Below are 26,403 nucleotides of genomic sequence, written 5' to 3'. Positions count from 1 at the left end.
AGTGTCACCTTGTTCCGAAGGGACATTTTACTCCGCTTACAGATCATGGGGTAGAGTCTACCGAGAATAAACGCGGCACGGTCACGGACTGATTTTATATGCGGGCGGAATGTCATCGATGCATCCAGGGTAACGCCCAGGTACTTGACCTTCCTGGCCCAGGGTATGGGTTGTCTAAAGAGAGTAATCGGGGGTGTGAGATTCCTCCTCCTAATCCGGGAGGAAATCCGTGTGGAGCTTCCCCTCTGAAATAGCACCGCAGTAGTTTTCGCTGGGTTGATGTCTATGCGCCATTTTCGGAACCACTGTCCTAGGGCTAGGGCTGCGCTCTGAAGCTTCTTCGCGATTAGGGACTTGTTTCTACTGGAATAGTAAACAGTCGTGTCGTCGGCGAATAAAGCTAAATGGGTCGGCGGCGACCGGGGAATATCGTTAACGAATAAGCTAAATAGGAGGGGTGAGAGGACAGAGCCTTGCGGGACTCCAGCTGTGAGAGGTCGTGGGGAGGAGCGGGTTCCCTCGACTCGATATCGAAAAGAGCGGTTCGACAAGAAGTCCCGTATGATGAGCACGAGACTATCCGGCACGCCCATGTTGAATAGTTTGAAAATCAAACCGTTGTGCCAGACTTTGTCGAACGCTTTTGCGACGTCGAAGAAGAGAGCTCCCGTGTATAACGGTTTTGGTCGATTAAGCCCCACAAGAATGTGCTCCGTGAGGCGGTGCACCTGTTGAACGCATGAGTGATTTGTACGGATTTTAATTTCTATTGCATAAATAGGTGGACGAGCTCATAGCCCACCTGGTGTTAAGTGGTTACCGGAGCCCATAGACATCTACAACGTAAATGCGCCACCCACCTTGAGATAAATAAGTTCTAAGGTCTCAGTATAGTTACAACGGCTGGCCCACCCTTCAAACCGAAACGCATTACTGTTTCACGGCAGAAATAGGCAGGGCGGTGGTACCTACCCGTGCAGACTCACAAGACGTCCTACCACCAACTACCTGCTACTCTCGCAGAGTGCTAAATGAGTTCATATTTGACAAATACCCTTCGATTTTGGAGTTTATCTTTTGATAAGTGAGTGTTTTGATGACATGTAATTTTTTATCAAGGTTTTAAAATAAGGTAGCCTGGTTGAAATGCCACTAAATTTTTTAAAGTTCAGTGGTGACGGTAGGAAGTAGCGAAAATATGGACGGTACATTTATTTTGCGTTTGAAGGCCTCGGAAAAAATCTTGAGATGCGACATAAGATTGACGCCTCCATTGCAATTACAATGCCCGTGCGTGTTTATTAGGTATATACCTTCACCTTATCACCTGTAATTTCAGGGCTGTGATCGAGTGCTGTATCAATTTGCAATTATGATTTACGGTAGGCGGCTACCAGGCTCTGGCCCTGGCATTGCTGAAGTCCATGGGCGACAGTAACCACTCACCATCAGGTGGGCCGTGTGCTCGTTCTGCCTACACGAGCAATAAATAAATAAAAATTATGAATACAGAAGTTGATCGATTGTTGCATCAATACTTCATGGGACATGAAAATGAATGATGAACATAAGTTCGGAACTTAATTCCCGTACAATTACCGATGCTTGTAATCGTTGATGACCATTTGCATCAAATGCACTGACTGTAAAACCAATTTGTAATCTACGTAATCACTACATAGTATAAAACAAAGTCGCTTTCTCTGTCCCTATATCTATCTGTCCCTATGTATGCTTAAATCTTTAACACTACGCAACGGATTTTGATGCGGTTTTTTTTAATAGATAGAACGATTGAAGAGGAAGGTTTATATGTATATTAACATCCATTAAATAGTGGAGAAATCAATAATAAATTACAGTTTCCGAAGCGAAGCGAGGGTGGGTCGCTAGTGGTAAATAATTCGAAGTGAAACAAGCGTTTAATCTTTTCTGATCTTTTTGAAATGAAAGTCAAATAAAAAGAAAATTCGATACACGAAACGCAGATTAAAGTCAGAAGAGACTCTGACAGAGGCCGTCAAACATTTCACTTGGATATTTCGATTGCTTTACTGTGTACAGATTTAAAAATTAATCAAGATGCCGACGCAAGTTGAACAGAAAGTCGTCGATCCTGAAGCTGAACTCAGCAATGTGCAGAGAACGGTATTTATTCTTAAACATAACTATTATAAATAATTTTACTCACGAAGCCTCCAGCCAGATTATTTTATTTTTATTGCTTAGATGGATTGCATAGACATCCACAACGTAAATGCGCCACCCACCTTGAGATATAAGTTGTAAGGTCTCAAGTAGTATAGTTACAACGGCTGCCTTAGGTTACAAGGTTACGCTGACATATAGCCTCTCAAGCTCTCAAGCTTAGGTAGAATAAAATGAGATAGATAACCTCGTATTGGCGCTAGCAATAAAAACTTCTTCCGCCGTCTCGCCCTTCGACCCGGTGGACTGATTTCACTGATGAATACTGTATCGATAAAGCCCCATCGTTTCCGGTATCGATATTTTTTACTGGTGGTAGGACCTCTTGTGAGTCCGCGCGGGTAGGTACCACCGCCCCGCCTATTTCTGCCGTGAAGCAGTCATGCGTTTCGGTTTGAAGGGTGAGGCAGCCGTTGTACTGAGACCTTAAAACTCATATCTGAAGATGGGTGGCGGCATTTACGTTGTAGATGTCTATGGGCTCCAGTAACTACTTAACGCCAGGTGGACTGTGAGCTCGTCCATCCATATAAGCCAGCCTTTCCAAAGTGGGCGATAACGCCCCCTTGTGGGCGCTGCAGGCTTAAAAGGGGGCGGTAAGAGACCAAAAAAAAAAGGGGGCGTTATGTAGAGGATTGGGAGGCGATTTGTAACTTCATCTAGGAGGACTCTTAGACACCGACTGAGCTTTCGCTATAGTGGGTTTTAAGTAGGGGAAAAAATGGGGGCGCTAAAAAATAATATATCCTCAGAGTGGGCAGTAGACAAAATAAGTTTGAGAGCCCCTGATCTAAGCAATAAAAAAAATAAAAAAAGATTTTAACATTTATTAATCCTATAATTAACAGCTAAGCTAATGAACGCCACTATTAAGATAATTACCGTTTTGAATTTTCATAATGAAAATGAGTGTTTAACTTTATTTTGCCTTTTTTATTCCCTTTAATGTCATAAAGTCTGTTATAATATAGTTTTCGACAAAGCAAGGTTGATAATAACATTAAGTCTTTCTGTTTCTAATGTAAAGTAACAAAATGTCTATTGTTGTAACAGTTTCAAAAGCTTGCGCCGATGTGCAGCGTTGAGAAGAGATCTCAAGGAACGCCCCAACTCGCGCCCCAGGCCAAGCAGCTGTCCATACTCGCCAATGAACTGAAGGAAACATTGTTATGTATCAAAGTTAGTTTGAAAATGCATGATCAGTACGTTGAGTATTTATGCGTGAATTAACGCAATAACTGAATACTGGATTAAGTATTTAAGTAGTAGGTACATCGTCGCTATCAAACCAAAATCTAATATGTGCAAAAACTCTATTTTGAATTAACGAGTAAAAATATTTTCGTATTAAGTTTCGTATTAAGTTTGGTTTGAAGGTGAATTTTAAAGAAGCTATAGATAAATATTAAAGCTATAGACACATAACAGTTTTTTTTGTACGGTAGATAAGTAGGGCTGTGAACTATACGAAAAGGTCAAAAAGTAAAAATCTCAAGAAGTGCACATAGCAGATTTTGGTTTGACAACGATTACATATTATTGTGTTTACGACACTCGAGAGCACAAAACTTCCAACAAAACCTGTCTATCGAATTCAATGAATTAAATTTGTCCAAGTAATGATTTAATCTCAATCGAATTTCCAAAAATAATCCTAAGTTTTTTATTGTAAATTCGAAAGGTCGGAAATAATATGTTTTAATCAGAAAATAGTTTTAGACATAAATAGTTTGGATAATAGAATTTTTTATCGAAACGTTCAATAAATATTTGATATAATTTATCTTTATTCCTGTAACATTCCATTCTCATGACATCATTTAAAAGTGGAGCTATCTTTTACTATTATCAGGCGAATTCCCGGAATTCCTTCTTCAAACGAGGCTTGTGGAGAGTATTAAGCGGTAGGCAGCGGCTTGACTCTGCCCCTGGCATTGCTGAAGTCCATGGGCAACGGTAACCACTCACCATCAGGTGGACCGTATGGTCGTCTGCCTACAAGGGCAAGAAAAATTGTTTTTGTAAATATATTTTTCTGCGGCCCTCCAGCTTTTGTTGTTAAACTTATTAGCCCACAAAGGTATGTAGTTTGGGCAGCCCTATCTATATATATAAAAATTCATTAATCTCGCTAAAACTCGAGAACGGCTGGACCGATTTGGCTAATTTTGGTCTTGAATTATTCGTGGAAGTCCAGAGAAGGTTTAAAAGGTGAATAAATATGAAAATGCTCGGAATGAAAACAGAAATGAAAACAAACAATTTTGTTTTTCCTTTCATGTGCCCCCCCGTCGGACGGTTTCCTTTTGTTTTTTTAAAGTTTATTTTATACAAAAGTTTAGGTCTTTTATTCATCGATTGAGGCACTACGAAGTCTGCCTGGTCGGCTAGTATTAAACAATTCCTTATACCAGCTTGCGAGCAAAGGGCAGCACGCCCACCGAGACAGCCTCGTGAAATCCGGGACCCGCAAGTCTATCGTGGAATACGAGCACCTCGAATCTGTGCTCAGAGACGAAAAAGCCCAGCAAACGGAGCTGGACTGCCTTAACTACCTCGCGCAGAAACAGCTCGTGGAATTACTGAAGAAAGTGCCCACCGAAGCTGATGTAAGTTGTAGCACTGTTTTGTAGTTCCATGACAAATTTATCCACTTTATATTGTAACTAGCGACCCACCCTCGCTTCGCTTCCGAAACTGTAAGTAATTTATTATTAATTTCTCCACTATTTAATGCATGTTATTATACATATAAACCTTCCTCTTCAATCACTCAATCTATTTAAAAAAACCGCATCACAATCCGTTGCGTAGTTTTAAAGGTTTAAGCATACATAAGGATATAGGGACAGAGAAAGCGATTTTTTTTATACTATGTAGTGATGTTTTAAGAATTTAAGAGGGGATTCCAAAATCCGAACCGTAAAGGGTGAACTGTGTAGGCTTATCGACAGTTAAAATCTGAGATGAAGATAAAGATTTCAGTTATGAAATACCTACGATTGAATGCTAGTCAGGATGGCAGCGGCTTGGCTCTGTCCCTAGCATTGCTGATGTCCATGGGCGACGGTAACCACTTACCATTGGGTGGGCCGTATGCTCGTACGCATGGTCAGGCAATAAAAAAAAAGTTGACCCGTATGTTCAAAATTGGTCACCTCCTATTTCAACAATTTTCTTTGAATTTTTTTTATTGCTTAGTTGGGTGGACGAGCTCACAGCCCACCTGGTGTTAAGTGGTTACTGGAGCCCATAGACATCTACAACGTAAATGCGACACCCACCTTGAGATATAAGTTCTAAGGTCTCAGTATAGTTACAACGAATGCCCCGCCCTTCAAACCGAAACGCATTACTGTTTCACGGCAGAAATAGGCGGGGTGGTGGTACCTACCCGTGCGGACTCACAGAAGGTCCTACCACCAGTAAAACATTCAATGATTGAGTATGATATTTTTAATTTTCTTGGATTTACCGTATTAACTATGCCTGCTAGGAACTAGCAATGATAGAGAACGCTGGTAACCGTCTTCGTCGTATGGAGAACCGGCTAGATTTGGCAAGCAAGAGATTCTGCCTTGTCAACTCGGACAACAAGAGAGTCAGGGAGGAGATCCATCGATTATTAGTTGAAAGGTTAATTAATTAATCAATCAAAATGTTGACACGGAATTTGTAACTGCTATTAATGAGTACGTCTTAATAAATTGAATTTACTTGAGATTTTGAGTGCCAGAATCTCGTAGCTGATCCAAACAATGCAAAAGTTTAGCTCAAATAAATAAAACAATAATATAGAATTCAGAATTTTATTTGGTATCTTATCTGAAATTACCTGCTTCAGTAATCACCAATCTTCCTATCGAGAAGTATTTCTTTTTTTTTATTATTGGCCCGTATAGGCAGATGACCATACAGCCCACCTGATGGTAAATGGTTACCGTCGCTCACGGACGTCAGCAATGGCAGGGGCAGAGCCAAGCCGCTGTCTATCGCTTAATACACTCTTCAAGCCTCGTTTAAAGAAGGACATGCTGTGGGAGGTGATGTGCAAGGAAATGCTGTTATGTGGTTGCCGCAGCTTATTATTGACACAACAACCTGAATTCCACCACCCAATCGACCAACCCTGAGATGAAAGATCGAAGTTTCATTTGCTTAGTGATAAAGATTGCCCCACCTTTGAAACTGAAACCCATTAATGATTGTATAAATGGCCCGTTCGCTAATGCCAATGCCAACGGTTAGGCAAGGGGCAGTACGGATTTCAAAATTCAAAATACACCCCCAGAATTCAATAAAATTTGAAGTCGTCGTGGCCTAACGCATAAGACGTCCGATGTATTCGTGTTGATCGATGAACCGGTGTTCGAATCTCAGGCGGGTACCAATTCTTCTAATGAACTACGTACTCAGCAAATGTTCACGATTGACTTCCACGGTGAAGGAATAGCATCGTGTAATAAAAATGGAACCCGCAAAATTATAATTTGCGTAATTACTGGTGGTAGGACCTCTTGTGGGTCCGCGCGTGTGGGTACCACCGCCCTGCCTATTTCTGCCGTGAAGCAGTAATGCGTTTCGGTTTGAAGGATGAGGCAGCTGTTGTAGCTATACTTGAGACCTTGGAACTTATATCTCAAGGTGGGTGGCGCATTTACGTTGTTCATGTCTTTGGGCTCCAGTAACGACTTAACACCAGGTGGGCTGTGAGCTCGTCCACACATCTAAGCAATAATAAAAGACGATTTTAAGTTAGATTTAAATATCTTGTAGAAATGACTTCAACATTCAATGGAACCGCACCATCGGGAAGCTGATGAAGGGCAAAGAATACCTGATGGACATATTCGAGATCGCCGCCGTGGCTTTTGGCGACCGAGATGAGTGCTGCAGAAAAGTTGAGGCATTGAAATGGAAGGGACTATTCCAATTGAATAGAGATATATCGGTGGGTTCTCTAGGCTGCTTCCATGTTAGTCAACACGATGATGATTCGCACTGGATCGGAAACGATTTAAAGACCAACGCAGATTAATTATTGGAAGCTGGAGTCTACTACCATGATCAACAGCCGAACAAACAATAAATAACTTGAAATTTCAAATCTCATTGTAAACTAAGGAATATACAAAAAATTTAAAAAGAGTTCAAATGTTTATTATACCTATAACATATTTGACCTTTAGTGTTGTAATTCGCAGGAAATGCAATTCTACGAAGGCGAACTGAACCATCTGGCCAAATTGGAAGAGTTTTTAAGGGTAAAAGGTTCTAGAAGAATTTGTGAAGCCGATGAGAAAGAGGAAATCAAGAGACAGGAGGAAATTCAACGTTGCGAGCAAGAGATCGCGAGGCATGATGCTTTACTTGAAGAGATATTTGTAGGTTTATTTTTAGATGTTTATCTGAATTCTATTTAATTAGTTTCAGGGTATTTTTATAGATATTTACTTAAAGAAACAGACTATGTTTATTAGAAGGAGTTTAGAATCTCTCGAACGAGAGTTGGGCATAATGCGCATCAACAATGTCTATTATCATGCCAATAGCACATCATACATCATGCATCAGCATGAGCAGCAGAACTCAGTGGGTGTTGAGCTGCAATACAGGCCCATAGATACCACATCGCGATCACCATTACCTACTCAATCGAATATGTCCTGCCTTTCAACGTGTGGCTTGATTGTCGCAACTAACCGTGTGGGCTTTATCATCAGGGTTAATCGGTTTATTAGGTTACGAATGGTAATGAGCAAATAGGCATGAATAGCGGCGAATACTAAAACCACAAAGGACGTGATACATAAGTTAACAGTTGCCGCGTGATCAGACCAGGGTCACATATCAGACAATACAGATCGTATGGTTTATAGGTAAGATAATGACTTAAGAAACATACTTGATGTCTCGAGGGGGCGGCGGCGATCCCTCGTTATTAATGCTTAACAAAATAATGCCCTTATTAAAGTTTCATGAAATTTTAGGATTACTCAGGTTCAGATAGAGCCATGACTATCATAAGTCATTTCAACATCAAGGAAATTGAAAATTTCTCGTGTTTCGTGCTCCTGTGCGAGATTCTACAGGAGTCTATCATCATTAGACGAGATCTGGAGAAGCTTAGACAAACTATACGTTAGTCGCATAAACTGCGTCATTGCATACATTTTTCCTACCTTATTTTCACATAGAATGAGAGCTCATTTAAAACGATATCTTATCCTGTCACAGCAAAAATTGCATTTATAATTAACTAACGGGCCGCTAGTTAATTGTAAAATCAGGATAGTAATGGAATAAGGTGAGAATGTATGTGTAGAATGTGTGAATGTGTATATGAATGCATGTAAGGTCCGTATGAACCAAAACTTATTGGAACAACTCGAGGTGACCTTATGATTAAAGTGACCGTCGAACTCATACCTAAAATCCTCTAACTGAAACCAGTGGATTGAAGTAAAGACATTGTCATCCCCAGTGGACCAACGTGATATAAACGAGGCCCGTGAAGAGAAACAAGATAAACGCATCGCCGAGATGACACGAGAGCTGCAGCAACAGAGAGACAGAACTCAGAATGCTGTGGAGCTAACAAACGTGGCTGACACAACTATTATGAAAGTACTTAAAGGAATAGATGATTTGGTCAGGTCAGATTGCGCTGTTATATCTATAATTGAACAAATAAAGAGATATTATTTAGTGAAGTAGTTTCTTAACACTTTATTTATGTTTTTTGGAATTTTAATAAGTTTTAATAATGTTATTTTTGCTTGTAACTTTAATCGATGTCCTTAGATTAGCAAAATGCGATTGCACGCCATTATTGTCGTTGCTTGGCAACCACAAGGAAGTGACGAAATGGAATGTTTCTAAATTCTTGCGTATCCTTGAGGCTGAGGTCAAGAGTCTCATTGAAGTTGTATATGGAGCCGTCAAGGTAATTTCTCCACTTCGATAAAGCGGCACGATACGAGAACCTTCTCATCGTGGCCGCCGGTAAGCTACATTCCCGATCCTGCGGACAGAATGGAAAGCAGTCGACGTCGCCCCAAACACGTCATTTCGGATCCTCTCGATCCACTAATGGTGCTTTTAGGTACCTTAAGCACCGGTCATCATTCCCGTCGAACCCGTCGCTTGCGACACAGCCCACTGAGTTTCTCGACGGATCTTCGCAGTGGGTCGCGTTTCCGATCCGGTGGTAGATTCTGCGAAGCACGGCTCTTGCTAGGGTTCATGTTAGCAACGTCATCAGGTTTGAGCCCCGTGAGCTCACCTACTAGTTAAGGCGCCGCTGATATAGCCTCTCAAGGCTATCAGCTTAGGTTGAAAAAAAAGAGGTAATTTCTTAATTTATTTGATAACAGCTCTCATTCTTTTTTGCAACTTATCAAAAATGTCAATCAACCTAAAACCACAATCTATTCAGCTATAGACGTACTATATAAAATGTCTTTGTGGCGAAATCTAAGATTCTAGTCATACTGCTTTTAATATTATGCTTTCCTATTTTTGCGTAATAACCAACGTTTTACTAAACATTTAAGCCACCAGCACCAACACCGAAAGCTAAAAAGGGTCCAGCACCTGCAGCAACCAAATTAGTTGCAGATCCATATGTGGAACCACTAAGACCGAATAAAATTGAAAAACTTGTGCCTTACCAGCCATGTGCTTAGTGAGTTTGATATTAATTTGTTTTGTATGAAGTTCTCTCTTTAGCTCTTAGATTAGTGTGACTATATGGTACAACTAGACTTTTATCTTAGAACAATTTATATTGTTTTGTTACTTGCCTTACATTGTCTGAATTCTAGCTCTTGACTATTTAGCCACTGAGAGATTCAGTGAAGCTCTGTCTATTAAGAGTATTATCTATGGCACTACCCTTGCTAGGAATAGTGTTAGCAAATTCACCAGCCGTAAAGTTGCTTCGATGAATCTATCCAGAATTGTATTCTATTATAACGCCTCTAAGTTCCTATAATAGGCAGGCAAAAACAATTAACTATTGATTTGCTATGTACATACTTTGCTATATTTACAAATGAATTGAAATTATACGACGTTAATTTATTTGAAATGAAATAATGTCTCAATGAAATTATTGTGGAAAATAATTGAGCTTTCAATGAACTTTGAGAACGTGAAACGTTTACACGTCTAAAGTATTTTACTTCGGTTTTCACGAATTGAAAACGTAACAAATTTTACGGTTACACTAATGAGCAAGTTTTAATGTCAATGAATAACCCCTTCGTCGTTCGTGATCACAAAACTGTGAAAATATATGAAAAATCGAAATTTAATAAAAAATCTATATTTTAGATTCAATCGATAAAATAGTTCTTTTAATTAAACATGTCTAAGCTTAAAAAAATACAAAATAGAGTCATACCAACAATAACATATTTCATAATGATTTCATATTCATACAGTCATACCTGATAGCTTTAGTCATTGTCAAGTTGTCAAATGTCAAAATTATTCACGTGGACAGAATGCTATCAACGCTAAAAAGTAAAATATCTACCCAGCTTAAAAACATTTAGAAATTCTCGCACTCATTAATTATTCCAATATGGGGTCATCACATATTATATAAAATTTCGTGGTTTGATTTATCTTTCTCATGATCTTAGCCCCAGTCTTAGACTTAGTGCGCATACTTATTCCGGTGCGAAATACTTTAATTGGTCCATAAATTTTTGTTTTCCGCAGTTGTGTTGAAGATTACATCATGAACTTAGTATTCGAAACTCCGGCTATTCCTGCTGATAAGGAATATGTCGAAGGCATTTTCCACCTTGAAGATGTGAATACGAAATTTGGCATTTATACGCTTACTATTCCAACGTAAGCTGATTAAATTATATTACTTGTTCATTAAAGTTATTCACTTAAATAAATATGATAATGTTGCATTTGTTTTGCAGAAAACGTCACCCATATCGAGGACCCAAGAAAGATTAATTCATTTTACTAAATTAATAAAATATTGCTGTATTAAAATTGATAATAAATACTTTTGAACAATGTAATAAAATAATTTCTTCAATGCAACAATTAAATTCACCTAATGAGTAATTACAACTTTTTAACTATCATGTAAGGAATAGTTTGTGAAAATGGTATCACTTGTAAAATATAATGTTACCAAGAATTATTTTCCCCGAATTTCAAGTGAAAGTATAGTTAAAGTCAAATGCTATTTTCCAGCTCTGTCACTGAAATCAGAATTGTATTCTACTAAAACGGACGGGGTCGCAGCATCTAGATTCACACCACAGTTAAGGGATCATACCGGCGAATAATATGTGAAACCCGCAAAGAAATATAAAATTGAATAAGTATTGATCGTAGTGTACATTGTAACCTTGGATGTGAATCCTACTTATTTCTATTGTGAAGAACTATACGTATATTCCGACTTAAAAAGCGTGACAGCCGTTATGCAATACAGTATGCCTTCGAATTTAAATATGACCAAACTATTGATTATAGTAATCACATTTATTTTATCTGTGAGCTCCGATTGTTTGTTTATTTAAGGTAAGGCCCCGGATGGTGCAGAGAGCTTCAACAATATTTCGCCATTGCGTTCGATCTTGGACTACGCGCATTACTTCGGACCGGTTAGTATTAGAACTCCGATTATTACTAAACAAATAAGTGAGTAAGTCTATTAATATGGTGGATGAAAAAATATTAGTACTAACGACAGAAGATGAAGCACTTGTTGTAGCTTCAGGAAACTAAATTAACTACGTACCTAGGTACTGAAACGTAAGGAAATAAATTTTAAATGAGTGTTAGGACTAACTAAGAGTTATGAAACATAAATGGAAATATTAAATTATTCTAAATTCGAGCTCATCCGTGTATAGTAAAGAAATACATAATAAAGAAATTTTGGGGAGATTGTCCGACTTGATTTCGGAAGAATTCCAATCCATGCTGGCAGCACTGGTGATGTGTTTCTGTCTAATTTGCTTGTGTGCGTGATGTCTCCGCCATTGAAAATCATTTTAGCCGAGAATTGAAATAGGTTGTACCTTTCATAATCGGCAAAAATCTTAAACATCTCTCTTCTTTTACCTATTCTATTCAGCCATATTTCGTACACATACAATATATCCGATGGCAGACAGAGACACAGATGAGTTAAACATCGATAACGTAATAAAAAAATTACTAAAAGGTAAATGTTGTTAATGTTGAAATAAACAAAAAACGGTTTAACTTGTCGTAAAATTAAAGTGAAATTCATCTTTTTTGACGTGTTGTGGTAATGTGTTCATAATGTGTTGTAGTGATTTTAGTGTTTAAAAGTGTTGTTTACGTTTTGTTTTCAGTACGAGGTGAAAAGCCTGGTATGAATGTTCAGTTGACGGAAATAGAAATTAAAGGGCTATGTTTGAAATCAAGAGAAATATTCTTGTCACAGCCTATACTACTTGAACTTGAAGCTCCTTTGAAAATTTGCGGTGAGTATAACATTCAACATTTTACTATCTACAACAACTTTCTGAAGAACATCTTTGCACCTCTTACAATTAGCGATAATTAATCAATGCTTACATTTAATGTATGTAGTTTTAGTTGCTTATTTCTTAAATGCAAGCTTAAGATTTTTGTTGTACAATCACTGTAACAAGACTACAGTTCAAAAAAGTTGTAAGTACCTTCAATGACGAAATACCTTAACTTTCTCCAGTATGCGTGTAATAGGAGAGACGCCCAATGAATTGTAATGTAATATAATAGAAAATTAAGATTATAACTGGAATATTCATTTTGGAAACACAATCAGAAAAACAATAGTTGTATCATTCAATTTATAACGGATATACCCTTTCAATCATTTTGAAGTTACGTGAACATTATTTGCATTTTATTAAAATTTCAAACATAACATGTATTTTAAACAAAAATATCAAAAATGTTTATGAGATACATGCTGTAGAAATGTATTGAAAAGAAAAACCGTCAGGCAGTAATGTGGTACTAATCTACATAATCAGTTATTACACTACTACCAATTGTTTTTGACTCTTGTGGCTACATTTTAAATAATGAATGGGTTCTTACCATTATTTATTAAGTTTATTTACCCAATAGTTACATCTTGTTCTGAGTGCCATGGTTACAGCTAGAGAGTTTGTGTAGGACATTGGAATATACAAATTTGTCTACCCTCTTGTCTATTTAGTACAAAACAATAGTAGTAGGAACCCACTAAATAATATCGCTTATTATCTACAGATGTTCATAATAGTTATTTAGCTAATTAATGGGTTTTTAGTGTCAAAAATGGTCTAAATTGCCATTAGATTCATACATTTGCTTGCATCTATAATGGTCTGAATGTTTCTCATAATTTCAATTTCAAAGTATAGTTAGTTAAGAAAATGCTTTAATAATAATACTCAGGGAACTAGACACAAGAAAATAAACAGAGGGAAGACATTTAAATTCAATTATAATGATCATTCCATTACTAAAATTAAAATTGAAATCACTCTACAATTTAATAATATTATCCCTTTTCACTTATAATGTTAATTGCTGTTAATATACTGGCTAAGATGTAGGCACCAGGTGATGTTACACAAATATGTATTCAGTCCAGTGAGTGTGTTGCATGGCAATTTTGTAAAAATAAGACCTTTGTTGTCATTGGTATTTTATATGTTACTATGTTTTACTCTGTACTGATTGTACTCTCTGTCCTTAAGTTTTTTTTTTCTTGTATTTATGTTGAATTATAAATAATAGTTAGCCTTAATACTTTATCAATGTATGTAATGAAAAGAAATATTATTCCACATTTGATTCTGATAAATGTGACAGATCAGACTACAGTATTTTAAGTAAAAAGTGAGCATAGCATGCTATGAACCTTGAAGTGTGTATTGTAATTTTGTCTGTCCTTGTGGTCTAGCTACTAGGCTCTTGTTATCATAAAATGCATAATTGTAACAAAACTTTTATTCACAGGTGACATACATGGACAATACTATGACCTCTTAAGGTTGTTTGAGTATGGTGGCTTCCCTCCGGAGTCCAACTATCTCTTCCTTGGAGACTATGTGGACCGTGGCAAGCAGTCCTTGGAAACAATATGCCTGCTCCTCGCCTACAAGATTAAATATCCCGAGAATTTCTTTCTTTTACGCGGAAACCACGAGTGTGCCAGCATCAATAGGATTTATGGGTAAGTTTATTTTAAGGGTAGTATATTTATTAACACAAATAGAAAATACAACTGATAATTTGCTGCCCATAGATGCTTCAAAGAAAATGCTACCACTCCCCTATTGACAAAAATTAATTTCTTTACAGTAAAAACAGGCAGGTTAGGGGTAGGAACTGATCCACACACTAATATTTTCCACTAGCAAGGTCCTGGAGTAGGCAGCTTAGTCCATAAGCCAATGTGACAAAGTCTCAAGCAATGTTAATGGCCATTGTCACAGGTATTGAACACTCATCTAAAAATCTTAATATACTAACAATTTATAGATAGAAAGAAATAAATCGAGTCGTAATATGTTAAAAAAACTACGCATTTTGTTGTCATGGGAATTAAACATTGTACGCAGTAGTTAGTTTGTGACGCATCGCTGCTCATCAGATAAACAAAGGGGACATCTTTGGAATTATTGTACCATGGGGCAATTTACTTTTAAATTATACTAAATTTTAACATGCATTTGTCACGCACGATAGAGAGGTAACTCGTAAACGTTACAAATAAATGTATTGTTAGGGTTTTTATCGAATTTACATCATTATTCATCACTATCCTGCCCTTCTCCCAGTCACCTGCGGTCGGCGCAACATGTTTTCTCCTTCCATACTCTTCTATCATATACCATTTCTTCGCTCACTACCTTCTTACCCATATCGTCTTTCACGCATTTCTTCTTAGGTCTAGCTCTTCCTCTTTATCCTTCCACATAGTTAACATTCTCTTACCAACTTTATTTTCATTTCGTCCCATACCATCCCAAAGGCGCACTTTTCTGTCACAGGTGCCAGACTTCCTCTAACATATTCATTCCGTATTCTATCTATTCTCGTTACTCCACACATCCATCGCATTTGTCAATTATTGTTCTGATTAATTAAGTTTTTTTTTTAAGGATTAGAACCTTTTTTAAAAGTATATATTCTGAAATAAATTCAAAGACCACGTTTAGAATATTTAAAAAAAAACGTTTTTAATAGGGGCATACTACTTATATTTACTCGGTAAAGTTGAAACATGAGGCTCAAGTCACCTACGTTCGATCGAAACAAACCTAATGGCCTTTACAATTAGAACATTGGGCATGTTATATTATCGTTTAAAAACAAAAAACCAGTTTCCGTAAAAGGATGATGATTCATAACTTCAAATTCCGATCACGATACACGCTTCTGATAAGTTTTTGTAATGTGTAATATCAACAATAAAAGTAAATTGAAAGTAAATACGCAGCGGTCCGTGGTGACATTAACAAAGTACAAATGTTTGGTATGAACTCATGAACGTACTTCTCTTTACTTTTTTTTACTACAGTGACCTCGAGTGGTCGTACTAGATTCACCGGGCGAGTAGGTGAGCTCACGGGTCTCTAACCTGTGGATGTTGCTAACACTAGTCCTAGCAAGAACAGTGCTTCGCAGAATCTACCGGATCGGAACGCGACCCATTGACCAGATCCGGCGAGAAACTCAGTCGGCCGTGTCTATGGGTTTTCTATTTACACCGGCACGAGAATCTAATTGAAAATATTTAGTAGTGGTGGACGTCTAATTGGCCAAGTCCAGGCACTACTTCTGTCCATTTCTGCCGCAAGAGTAGGGTGTCTGTAATGCATTGGTGGTTACTGGTGGTATTACGTCTTTTGAGTTCGCACGGGTAGGTACCACCACCCTGCCTATTTCTGTCGTGAAGCAGTAATGCGTTTCGGTTTGAAGGGGTGGGGCAGCCGTTGTACTGTAAAAACAGACCTTACTCGTATCTCAAGGTAGTAGGTGGCGGCATTTACGTTGTAGATGTCTGTGAACTCTGGTAACCATTTAACACCAGGTAGGGGTAGGTCGTCCACGCATTTAAGCATTAAAAAAATGACTACAACTCCTAAGTAAATATCTTAAGTTCGGATTAAGCTACATTATGCGCGCGGCCCTCTCACCCCGAGAGAATCCTTTATTCGACCGGAATATTAAATTTTAATACGTAAGCCTGCTTAGTGTATGCGTTGTAAATTTACAAAAAGGTTTTCGGTACTATGCGTGATGTTCGTTTTACTGAAAACTGTTTTGTAGGTAGTTGTAAATTACTTGGTAGTGAAATTGGAGGGTAGTTTGTTCTTTTCGGTATGTTTACGCGAATCTATTTTTAGAACAGTCGTGCCTTCTAGTGTAATAAAAAAAGATGTTTTTGAGTTCTCAGCCCGACTACTGGCTTTAAATTTGCGTGACTTAAAGACATCTTAGCCACCATAGGGAAGAATGTCGAACTGTCAAATATTGTCCAAGAGCTTTCCCGCCATTCAAAGCTACTTCTAAGAATGCCCCTGTAATGAATGATTCATTGAACGAAAAAAACATGATAGATATATTCGATTAAACTATTATTAATCATGATAATAGTAGTAAACTAATTAAAATTTATATATATTTTTGTTTATCCAACAAAAAATCTTATCTGTTTATCACACACACGCTGTTCAATTTTTTTTAATATATTTTTTCATTAATACTAAACATACCATAACGAGTCATATGACTCATTTTGAACATTTGCATTGAAAGTGCAAAGCAATAAGTTGTTTTTCCACATTTGACTTCATAACATTTCTTACCCGTGATATGATTAGTGTTAACTCAAAACTTACTCAGATTTACATAGAGAATACCACGAGCTAGGAAGCCAATCTGAATAATCATCTGTTAGTGTGTAGGTTAGTTATCAAATCGCGAGCTTACACTATATATTATAAAAGACAATTGGGTGTTCAAAAAGCGTAATTTTAATACTTGTGCTTAGCCTATAAAAAAAAACTGCGCATAAGTTTTTTTGGTTAGTCCGGTTTGGTTTGGTTGGCTCTCGACCTCCGAACGTGACTAACATGTGAGTCATTAATTTTATTTGATTCGTGTTGAGACGGGTGTGCAGTTTTTGAAAATCATTGTACCCTTATTAACATCCGTATTTGGTATCTAATGTATGAGATACAGAGCTGTGTATTAAAACAGCTTAGCTTAATACGGGCTGCGTGGCTAATACATCCTTTTTTTTAACGAGCACCCCAATTGAAGCGGAAAATATGATGGCTTCGCGGCAGAGATAGGCAGGATGATGCTACTCACATCACATCAAGAGCAATCTTGTACGCAGTTTACTGTTCTCCATATTCTTATATGGCGCAGAGACCTGTGTGCTTAGTGCGAGTTTCTTAACGTTCTCGATAGCGTAAAAGTTAAGCCAATTTTGTATGCAGTTGGAACAGCGCCCCTAGCGGCAAACGTAGGCAAACGATGACATTCCATACAAATATGAGGTGACTTTTACGCTATCGATAACGTTAAAAAACTCGCACTAAGCACACTGGACCATGAAGAAAGCCGATCGCGACCGACTTGATGCATTTGAGATGTGGTGCTGGCGAAAGATGCTAGGAATTCCCTGGACAGCACATCGCACCAACGTGTCGATCCTCCAAGAACTCCAGATAAAGACGAGGCTTTCTACCATCTGCCTACGTAGAGTTCTGGAATACTTTGGCCACTTTTTTTATTGCTGAGATGGGTGGACGAGCTCACAGCCCACCTGGTGTTAAGTGGTTACTGGAGCCCATAGAAAGCTATAACATAAATGCACCACCCACCTTGAGACATAATTGTAAGGTCTCAGGTATAGTTACAACGGCAACGGATGTTATTCCTTCACCGTGGAAGTTAATTGTGTGATTTTTTGTTTTTTCGTTTTTACAGCGCATCAATCTGTTTGTTTTGTATTGTTATGCTTTAGTAGGGCTTGCAATAAAGTATCCTGTTCTATGCATACTGAATATTTATATTTGTAACGAGTCTTATTACGGTGAATGTTTCGTGTTATCACTTATCACATTGTTATCAAGCGTGAACGATATGTAGCGAACACGCCATGTTCGTCGGCAGATACATAATAATCTATTTAATTCGTCATTTTGTTCCGTAATGTTAAACTCTTCGATTAACCAAATACGTAATGTAATAATGTAGGAAAGTTTGTTTGTTTTTTTTTAAGCGTTCGCGTGTCTTGTACGTTTGAATTGAATTATTGCAATTTATTTTTCGAATTTTAAGCAAGTTTTTGTCGTAACACTCAAAATAGATTGAGATTTTACAGTACAAAAACTGCTCCTCCCTTTAAATCCAAACACATACTTGCTTCACCGTAAATATTCACTGGTAACTACCGGTGCGGACTCATAAGACGTCCTGTCACCAAAGTAACCATAACTGCTTCACTCTATATATTGGTTGGTATCTACCTACCTACCCGTACGCACTCACAAGCTGTCCTATTACCAAAGCCAGAATACGGCTATGAATCAATAGTTACTCGTTAAAAAAATTATATTAGTAATGAATCATCAGTATTTACGTTGTTATGTATGTGGTCTCCGATGCTTATTACGCGGTTTAAAAAAAATCACAATGTATAATATAGCAACAACTTTAGAACTACGTCGTATGACGTGACATGTTCTAGAGCAGCCTTTCCCAAAGTGGGCGATAACGCCCCTTTGTAGGAGCTGCAGGCCTAAAGGGGGGCGGTAAGAGACCCAGAAAAAAAATGGGGGTACTGTGTAGGAGCTTGGGAGGCGATTTGTAATTTTATCTAGGAAGACTCTTAGATACCGACTGAGCTCTCGCTACAGTGGTTTTTAAGTAGGTGATAAAATGGGGGCGCTAAAAAAAATTTATTCTCAAAGTGGGCAATAGACAAAATAAGTTTGGGAACCCCCGTTTTAGAGGAACTGGAAACAAGCGTGCAATATAAGATCCATAGCCGCTCTCATACAGGCGCCCCCTTGTAAAACACGGTTTCGATATTACACAAGGTCTCGATACTACACGGTGTACCTTGTTTCGTATAACACGATTTCGATACAGCGCGATACGAATGAATCGTGTTTTACGAGGGACGGCTATATCAGCAGAATCAGAATAAATCAAAATCAGCACCAAATTTAAAGTAATCGCATGACGCGTGATAAAAATTAGCGATAAGCCTATTTAAATTTGATCGCGAATTTGAGCACCATCGGTGATTTAACACTTCTAATATTATAAAGCTGAAGACTTTGTTTGTTTGAACGCGCTAATCTTAGGAACTACTGGTCCGATTTAATAATTCTTTCAGTGTTAGATAACCCATTTCTTGAGGAAGGCTAGGCTAGGATAGGCTATATAACACCACGGTAAGGCCAATACAAGTGGAGCACCAATAAAGAATGTTTCAAAATAGGGGTTTAAAAAGCTCCTTAACATTTTATAATTCAAAAATATTTTCACTTTCTACGTAAATGAAGTGGGAGGTAAAATTTTGCGTTATACCAAAGTAACTATTCCACGCAGACGGAGTCGCGGACAAAAGCTAGTTAGTCTATGTATCAACAAGGTTTGTTGTTTGACTTGCGCGTCACACGTAACGAGCTATTTGGAGCTTAGTCATAGTTTGACAATGAACCACATTATCTGGACGTTGGCCAGACGCATGAAAATACAATTAGCTTACATTTACTAAATTGGTATTCTTTTTTTTGCGTATTTTAGAATTTTATCATTCTGAACTTTATATTCGCAGCACGCAAAAATGTTACCTTTGACACCTTTGGTTACGTTTTAAAAATAATTTTAATCATTTTTGTAAGTTTATTTTCTTAGTTTGATGCAATTTAAGTCGTCGTGACCTATAGGATAACACGTCCGGTGCATTCGTATCGAATCCTTCATCACATGAAATTTTAAAAAATAGCCTTTAAACCCGGAGTTTTAAGGTCAAATATAATTTATAGGCACATAACACCTTCATTTAATGTAAAAACTCAAAAATCTTAAAAATGGTACTTAACCCCTTCATCCACTCATATCTTCAATTGTATAAAAACATACTCGCGCCCGTCCTCCCGAATGATCGGCCGCTGATAATCCTCAATGCTGAGGGTCGTGGCCTCCTCTAATAACTTTCTCCCGGATTATCCTGCGCCACTCCTGCCTACCCTCGGCTGTGTGGATAGCAAACATGGACTGAAGCGTTGAGAGTGGAGCGTGTCTGATCCGACCAGTACGAGTTTTGTAACGGGCTGGAACAGCTTCCCTTTCTTTGCCGCTAGGGGCGCTGTTCCAACTCCATACAAATTTGAGTTAACTTTCAATTTCAAATTCCGAATTTCGGGAAAGTTAAAAAACTCGCACTAAGAATCTCAGTGGGCTATATCAATGCCGTCGATGAAGTCAGATTAAATGTGTATTATTAAGGATAACTTAAAAACAATTGGTCGCGTTAAACGTCTGGACCTTCTTCCGTGTACCTTGCTTGTTACCATGAATGTTTTTTGTCCAACAGGTTTTACGATGAGTGCAAAAGGAGGTATAACATTAAACTATGGAAGACGTTCACAGACTGCTTCAACTGCCTTCCCGTTGCGGCGATAGGTGAGTGACATTATTTATTGCACTTTTAGGACTTTTTTTCTACCTAAGCTGATGCCCACTGAGCTTCTCGCCGGATATTCTCAGTGGGTCGCGTTTCCGATCCGGTGGTATATTCTGCTGATTTTTGTTGCTGGGGTTAGTGTTAGCAACTTCGTCAGGCTTGAGCCGCGTGAGCTCACCTACTTGTTAGGTTACGCTAACATAGCCTCTGAAGGCTATCATTTTAGGTAGGGAAAAAAAGTCACTAGAGTATACACTACTTTGGCTAATATATATAACAGATAAGAATGATGACTTGATAAAGCAATATGAAGTGTTTTTGATCAACGTTACAATGAACCTTTAAAGAACGCAGATGAAAACATTGATTAATTTTTTCCGAGTCGCAAAATTAATTATTAAGTAGTTTAATCTTCCGCTTATTATAGTTCATTTAATATTTCTAACGTTTTGAAAACTATCATTTCGTGGTAAAAGACGACTAAGAATAAATATGTTATATAATACAAGAACGATCACCTTAGAGGAAATTAATGAAGTTATACAAATGTCTCGATGTATACTATCCTTTTTCTCATTCCCGAGGTCTCTTTACCTTGAAACGTTCACACGACTACCTCATATTCCTGGATCTCTCTTGACCTTTCTAGAACAAGTAGCATTTAATCGAATTTTTCTGAGGTCGAGATTCTCTGTTCTTGTTTCGAGTGCTTTTGAACTAGTACCCTCCGATGTACATCAATTGGAATTGGAATCTTCTTTGTACACGTTGTTTGGGTCAAATAACGTGTTTTGAGTGGAAGATCGATTGTTTAGTTGATTTGTTTGCAGCAAATCGATGATCAATATCTTTCTTCATATCTATCTTCAATAATTATACAAACTTTATCGATTACAGAATGTTGTGATTTGTTTTTACTAATTGATATGAAACATCTATAGCACGTAAAACTTTTACTGGTGGTAGGACCTCTTGTGAGTCCGCGCGGGTAGGTACCACCGCCCTGCCTATTTCTGCCGTGAAGCAGTAATGCGTTTCGGTCTGAAGGGTAGGGCAGCCGTTGTAACTATACCGAGATCTTACAACTGATATCTCAAGGTGGGTGGCGCATTTACGTTGTAGATGTCTATGGGCTCCAGTAACCACTTAACACCAGTGGGACTGTGAGATCGTCCACCCATCTAAGCAATAAAAAAAAACTAATGCTAGCGCCGGGACTGTTTCTTAATATTATTAGTTTATTTTTCATTATACCACATGAATTTCCTGTCGTAAACTATCATTTTATGTACAGAATAATATCAATGTTTCATATCTGCGCCAGCCTTCCCGCGATGTCTCATTGTTCCTAAGTATGTCTAGTAATATCCTCCGAATAAGTTCGAATGAGTTTTCAAGTCGTCTTCCATATTATGGTATATTTGTATCCTATTTGTATTAATGCCATAAAAAGCCTAAAGTCTCGGGAATTCATAAGAAAAACCGCACAAATTAGATACCGGGCTGTTTTGGAATCGCAACTGAAATATTAACAATATTATATGTATTTTATCGAATTCAATCAGAAATTTCGTAAGGACTATGCTTTCTATTCAATTATAATACTACATTACGACGGTTCTGTTTTAGTTCACGGAACATTGTGTTCGTCGACTGATCCAATTAAGCGCTCGCTGTACCGTGATGTGGAAGCTGCGGTTCTCATACGTTAATTTATTAGTCGAGGTATCAGTGGAGCCCCGACACAAGGCTTTTGATCTTTTTGAAGGATAGTCTAATATACGCCGTGTTCGGTGTGAGATAGGCTACCAATAGACAATTTTGGATAATATTTCATTCGAATTTCGTGAGTCCTAAGTACTTTGTACTAAATAATAAGATTTGACGGTAGTTTGGTCAATTTTCTAAAGCCTTGTTTGTAAGAATCCTCACAATATTTTTTTTGCAAGTGAAGACAGACGCTGCCCTTCCTTCCGTTCCCAACAATATATATTTTAAGGGTTAGTCCTTGCAATTACTAAAAACTTCACAGTCTGAAGAACAAGTCACTAGTTTGATGAATATATCACAAGCACTGCCGAGAATTTAGATCCATTCATTACTCCTCATCAAAAAAATTTGAATTAAATATACGGAAATATTCTTTAAAAAAAAATCATATTTTTAATTGGACCTCAAAATTGACGCTCACGTAATCCGGCTGCATGTCTAAAGATAAAATTCTTATCTGTCATTTTCGGAATTTATCGTTCGATAAATTATTATAAACTGCGTTTCTTCATTGTTCTATTGTAGAAAACCTTGTACGTGACGTCAAACTACTTGTTCGCTCATTGGCTACCAATTGAGGCTGATTAATCTTGATGAAGATTGAAAGCGGCCTGGGTTTACAGTACACAATTAGCGTGATTCAAATATCACCGATTCTTTTGCGCAACAATAGGGTTATTATTGTCTCATGTGTGGTATGAGCTGCATAATGATATAGTAATTATTTAAGAGCTCGCGATCCTTCTGACCGAAGTTGAGTGGGGAACACCCCGTACAAATCAAAACAAAGAACAGCTTAAAGTCTTAAAGGCTTTTTTTAAAGTCGTCGTGGCCTAAAGGATAAGACGTTCGTAGCATTCTTATCTAGCGATGTACCGGTATTGGAATCCCGCAGGCGGGTACGGGTACCAATTTTTCTAATGAAATACGTACTTAACAAATGTTCACGATTGACATCCACGGTGAAGGACTAACATCGTGTAGTAAAAATCAAACCCGCAAAATTATAATTTGCGTAATTATTGGTGGTAGGACCTCTTGTGAGTCCGCGCGGGTAGGTACCACCGCCCTGTCTGTTTCTGCCATGAAGCAGCAATGCGTTTCGGTTTGAAGGCCGCTGTTGTAACTATGTATACTGAGACCTTAGAACTTATATCTCAAGGTAGGTGGCTACATTTACCTTGTAGATGTCTATGGGCTCCGGTAACCGCTTAACACCAGGTGGGCCGTAAGCACGTCCACCCACCTAAGCAATAAATAAAAAGTTCCTCTGCGTAGATTGAAACATATCAAAATATCTTGTGCATTGGGGAACATCTTCATCAAACTCTTGATTGCATTGCTGCATAAATAGACAGCACTCCCAACCCTTGCAGTATTTTGAGTCTAAAGATCTGTGACTTTTCACGGGTCTTTTAGATGCAATGAAAAGAATTGCGTGAGATTTCTCGTCGTTTTCATTTCATTACTTACTGGCGAAGTGGTCGTGGTCAATTAATTAATTCTCGTAGTTCTTGAAGAAAGAATGTTAGCATTCATTAACCTGCCAATCTTTTCGCGCAAATATCACGTTAGGCGGATCGCGTATCACTGGAAACCGTAATCGCGTAAATAAATATGAATAGTTCGTTACTCGGCCTGCAGCCAAGGTCGTGCTAGGGCTGCCAACATTTTATCTGTTAATGAATTTAATTTAAAAAAAATATATATAATATATTAGCTGACCCGGCAGACTTCGTAGTGCCTCAATCGATAAATAAAAGACCTAAACATTTGTATAAAATAAACTTAAAACAAACAAAAGTAATCCGTCCAACGGGGACACTCTAAGGAAAAACAAAATTGTTATTTTTATTTAATTCCGAGCATTTTCATGTTTATCTATCTATCTATCTGGACATCCACAAATAATTCAAGACCGAAATTAGCCAAATCGGTCCAGCCGTTCTCGAGTTTTAGCGAGACTAACGAACAGCAATTCATTTTTATATATAATATATGTAAACTCTATATGTAATTTTACCATATATTTAGAGATGAACTTAGTCGTAATAGTAGCAAATCGAGTATTAATGCTTACAGAAATAATAAAAATATTTTTTTTATATGAAACAATGGACCAAAGTTTGACACTAATTTCTACAACGGATGTTAAGGCAGAAACATAGGTACTATTTTTATATTTTCGTAGAAAAATAAATAAATGAAATAATTTCTGTATTTGTTAATACAGGTAGGGCTCCGCAGCCCTAGGTCGATACATACGTTTGTTTTGCAGACGCGCCGAAACCACGTGCCTGCTCTGTTCAACAGAGTTTCTTTTCCGCGTAATGTCTACAGAATAGATATATTTTAGTGTTGCATTAAATTCGATCGAACTAGTTTTGTTTATCTTGTTCAGTTTTTTATAGAGACTAGAGGTCCCGCAGTAGTCGAAATTCGACTATAATTAATTGGAATTGTAAGTTTGTACACTATTATGATTGTATTTTATACTTCTATAATCACTAATTTCGCCAAGGCTACACTAAAAAATATTAACAAAGGCAAACAATATTTAATCTATTCTCAATTTGACAACAGACGTCAAGAACAAAAGTTTGACAATAAATAGTATGCATGCGTGTATGCGTCAAATACATGGTATGTAGTGTGTGTAATGTTTTCTTTATTGACTTAATGTATCTCTTATGCATTATTTTTAAAAAAATATTAGCATTGTGCACTTCTTCTCTATATTCTCTATAAGTGTGGAAAATTTCATACTCCTCCGTCCGTGCAATTTTCGTAAAAAGGGATACAAAGTTTTTGCTTCACGTATTAATATATAGATTATTTTTAACTTCGGAACGTAATAAAACTCAAAAAATGAATATTATAATTAACGTATCACTGGCTAGGTGTGGAAGAATATGTTCAACATACTGGTGTACTAGAAATTGATCAGAAGATACCAAACTAAACAAATAAGTTGTTGCATGTCGTGTATTGAATTTTGGAAGCAGTTTAAGATTGACAATGGGTTCTAAATATAAATTGAAATAAGTTTTTAATCAATACCAAATGAATGTGAAGTCGTCGTGGCCTAAAGGATAAGGCGCCCGGTGCGATTGTATCTATCGATGCGACTGTGCCAGCGTTCAAAACTCACAGGAAGATCCCAATTTTTCTAATAAAATACGTACTTAACAAATGTTCACAAATTACTTTCACGGTGAAGGAACAATACGTCGTGTATTAAATATACATGTCTCATTTTCAAATGTAAATGAATGATTATAAAAAATATGTAAAAATTTTTTAAATTCAACGTGTCCTTGACGCGAATCGTATTGGATAATGTAACGAATTCGCCCTTGTCCTTAGAAAGTTGTACACGCGATAAGCCAAGGTCAGGCAATTATATCGTCGTCTGTATCGAAAACGAAAGGGATTTGTGATTGATTAATTCCGTTTTGGATACAATAAATAAATAAATAAATATTTAATAACAATCACGCCACGTTAACTGGTTCCGTGCTAAGTTCGTAAAAAACTTGTGTTACAGTTACCAGATAACGGAAATAAATGTAAGATTTATATTATACACGTACATATATTTAATATACATCCATAACCCTGGAAAAGACATTTATATTTATCATACAAATATCTTCCCTTGGCGGGATTCGAACCCGCGATCCCCTTGTGTAATGACCATGTCACTTACCCAC

At 37.5% G+C, this 26,403-nt stretch overlaps 2 protein-coding genes across 4 annotated transcripts in view; both read left to right on the top strand.

Annotated features, from left to right (window-relative positions):
* Window positions 1–754: 754 nt before the first annotated feature.
* On the top strand, window positions 755–11,293 carry LOC114240520 (coiled-coil domain-containing protein 63). Its single transcript, XM_089733795.1, has 12 exons — window positions 755–2,148; window positions 3,262–3,387; window positions 4,623–4,817; window positions 5,705–5,844; window positions 6,985–7,159; window positions 7,413–7,592; window positions 8,199–8,349; window positions 8,693–8,864; window positions 9,013–9,154; window positions 9,765–9,895; window positions 10,939–11,073; window positions 11,154–11,293. The coding sequence occupies exons 1-12, from the start codon at window positions 2,083–2,085 to the stop codon at window positions 11,188–11,190; spliced, it is 1,650 nt and encodes a 549-aa protein (XP_089589921.1). The 5' UTR covers window positions 755–2,082; the 3' UTR covers window positions 11,191–11,293.
* Window positions 11,294–12,161: 868 nt separating this feature from the next.
* LOC114240522 (serine/threonine-protein phosphatase alpha-2 isoform) overlaps window positions 12,162–26,403 on the top strand; it is a 53,066-nt gene continuing 38,824 nt past the window's right edge. For all 3 annotated transcript variants that reach the window (XM_028171093.2, XM_089733792.1, XM_089733794.1), the window contains exons 1-4: window positions 12,162–12,418; window positions 12,573–12,704; window positions 14,218–14,434; window positions 20,831–20,919. In XM_028171093.2, the coding sequence (XP_028026894.1) occupies window positions 12,358–12,418; window positions 12,573–12,704; window positions 14,218–14,434; window positions 20,831–20,919 (499 nt within the window). In that variant the 5' untranslated portion in view covers window positions 12,162–12,357. The remainder of the gene's footprint in view (window positions 12,419–12,572; window positions 12,705–14,217; window positions 14,435–20,830; window positions 20,920–26,403) is intronic.

Source organism: Bombyx mandarina, chromosome 16 (assembly GCF_030267445.1).
Source record: "Bombyx mandarina strain Sakado chromosome 16, ASM3026744v2".
Classification (NCBI taxonomy): Eukaryota; Metazoa; Arthropoda; class Insecta; order Lepidoptera; family Bombycidae; genus Bombyx; species Bombyx mandarina.
This window is presented reverse-complemented; position numbering and strand designations above follow the sequence as displayed.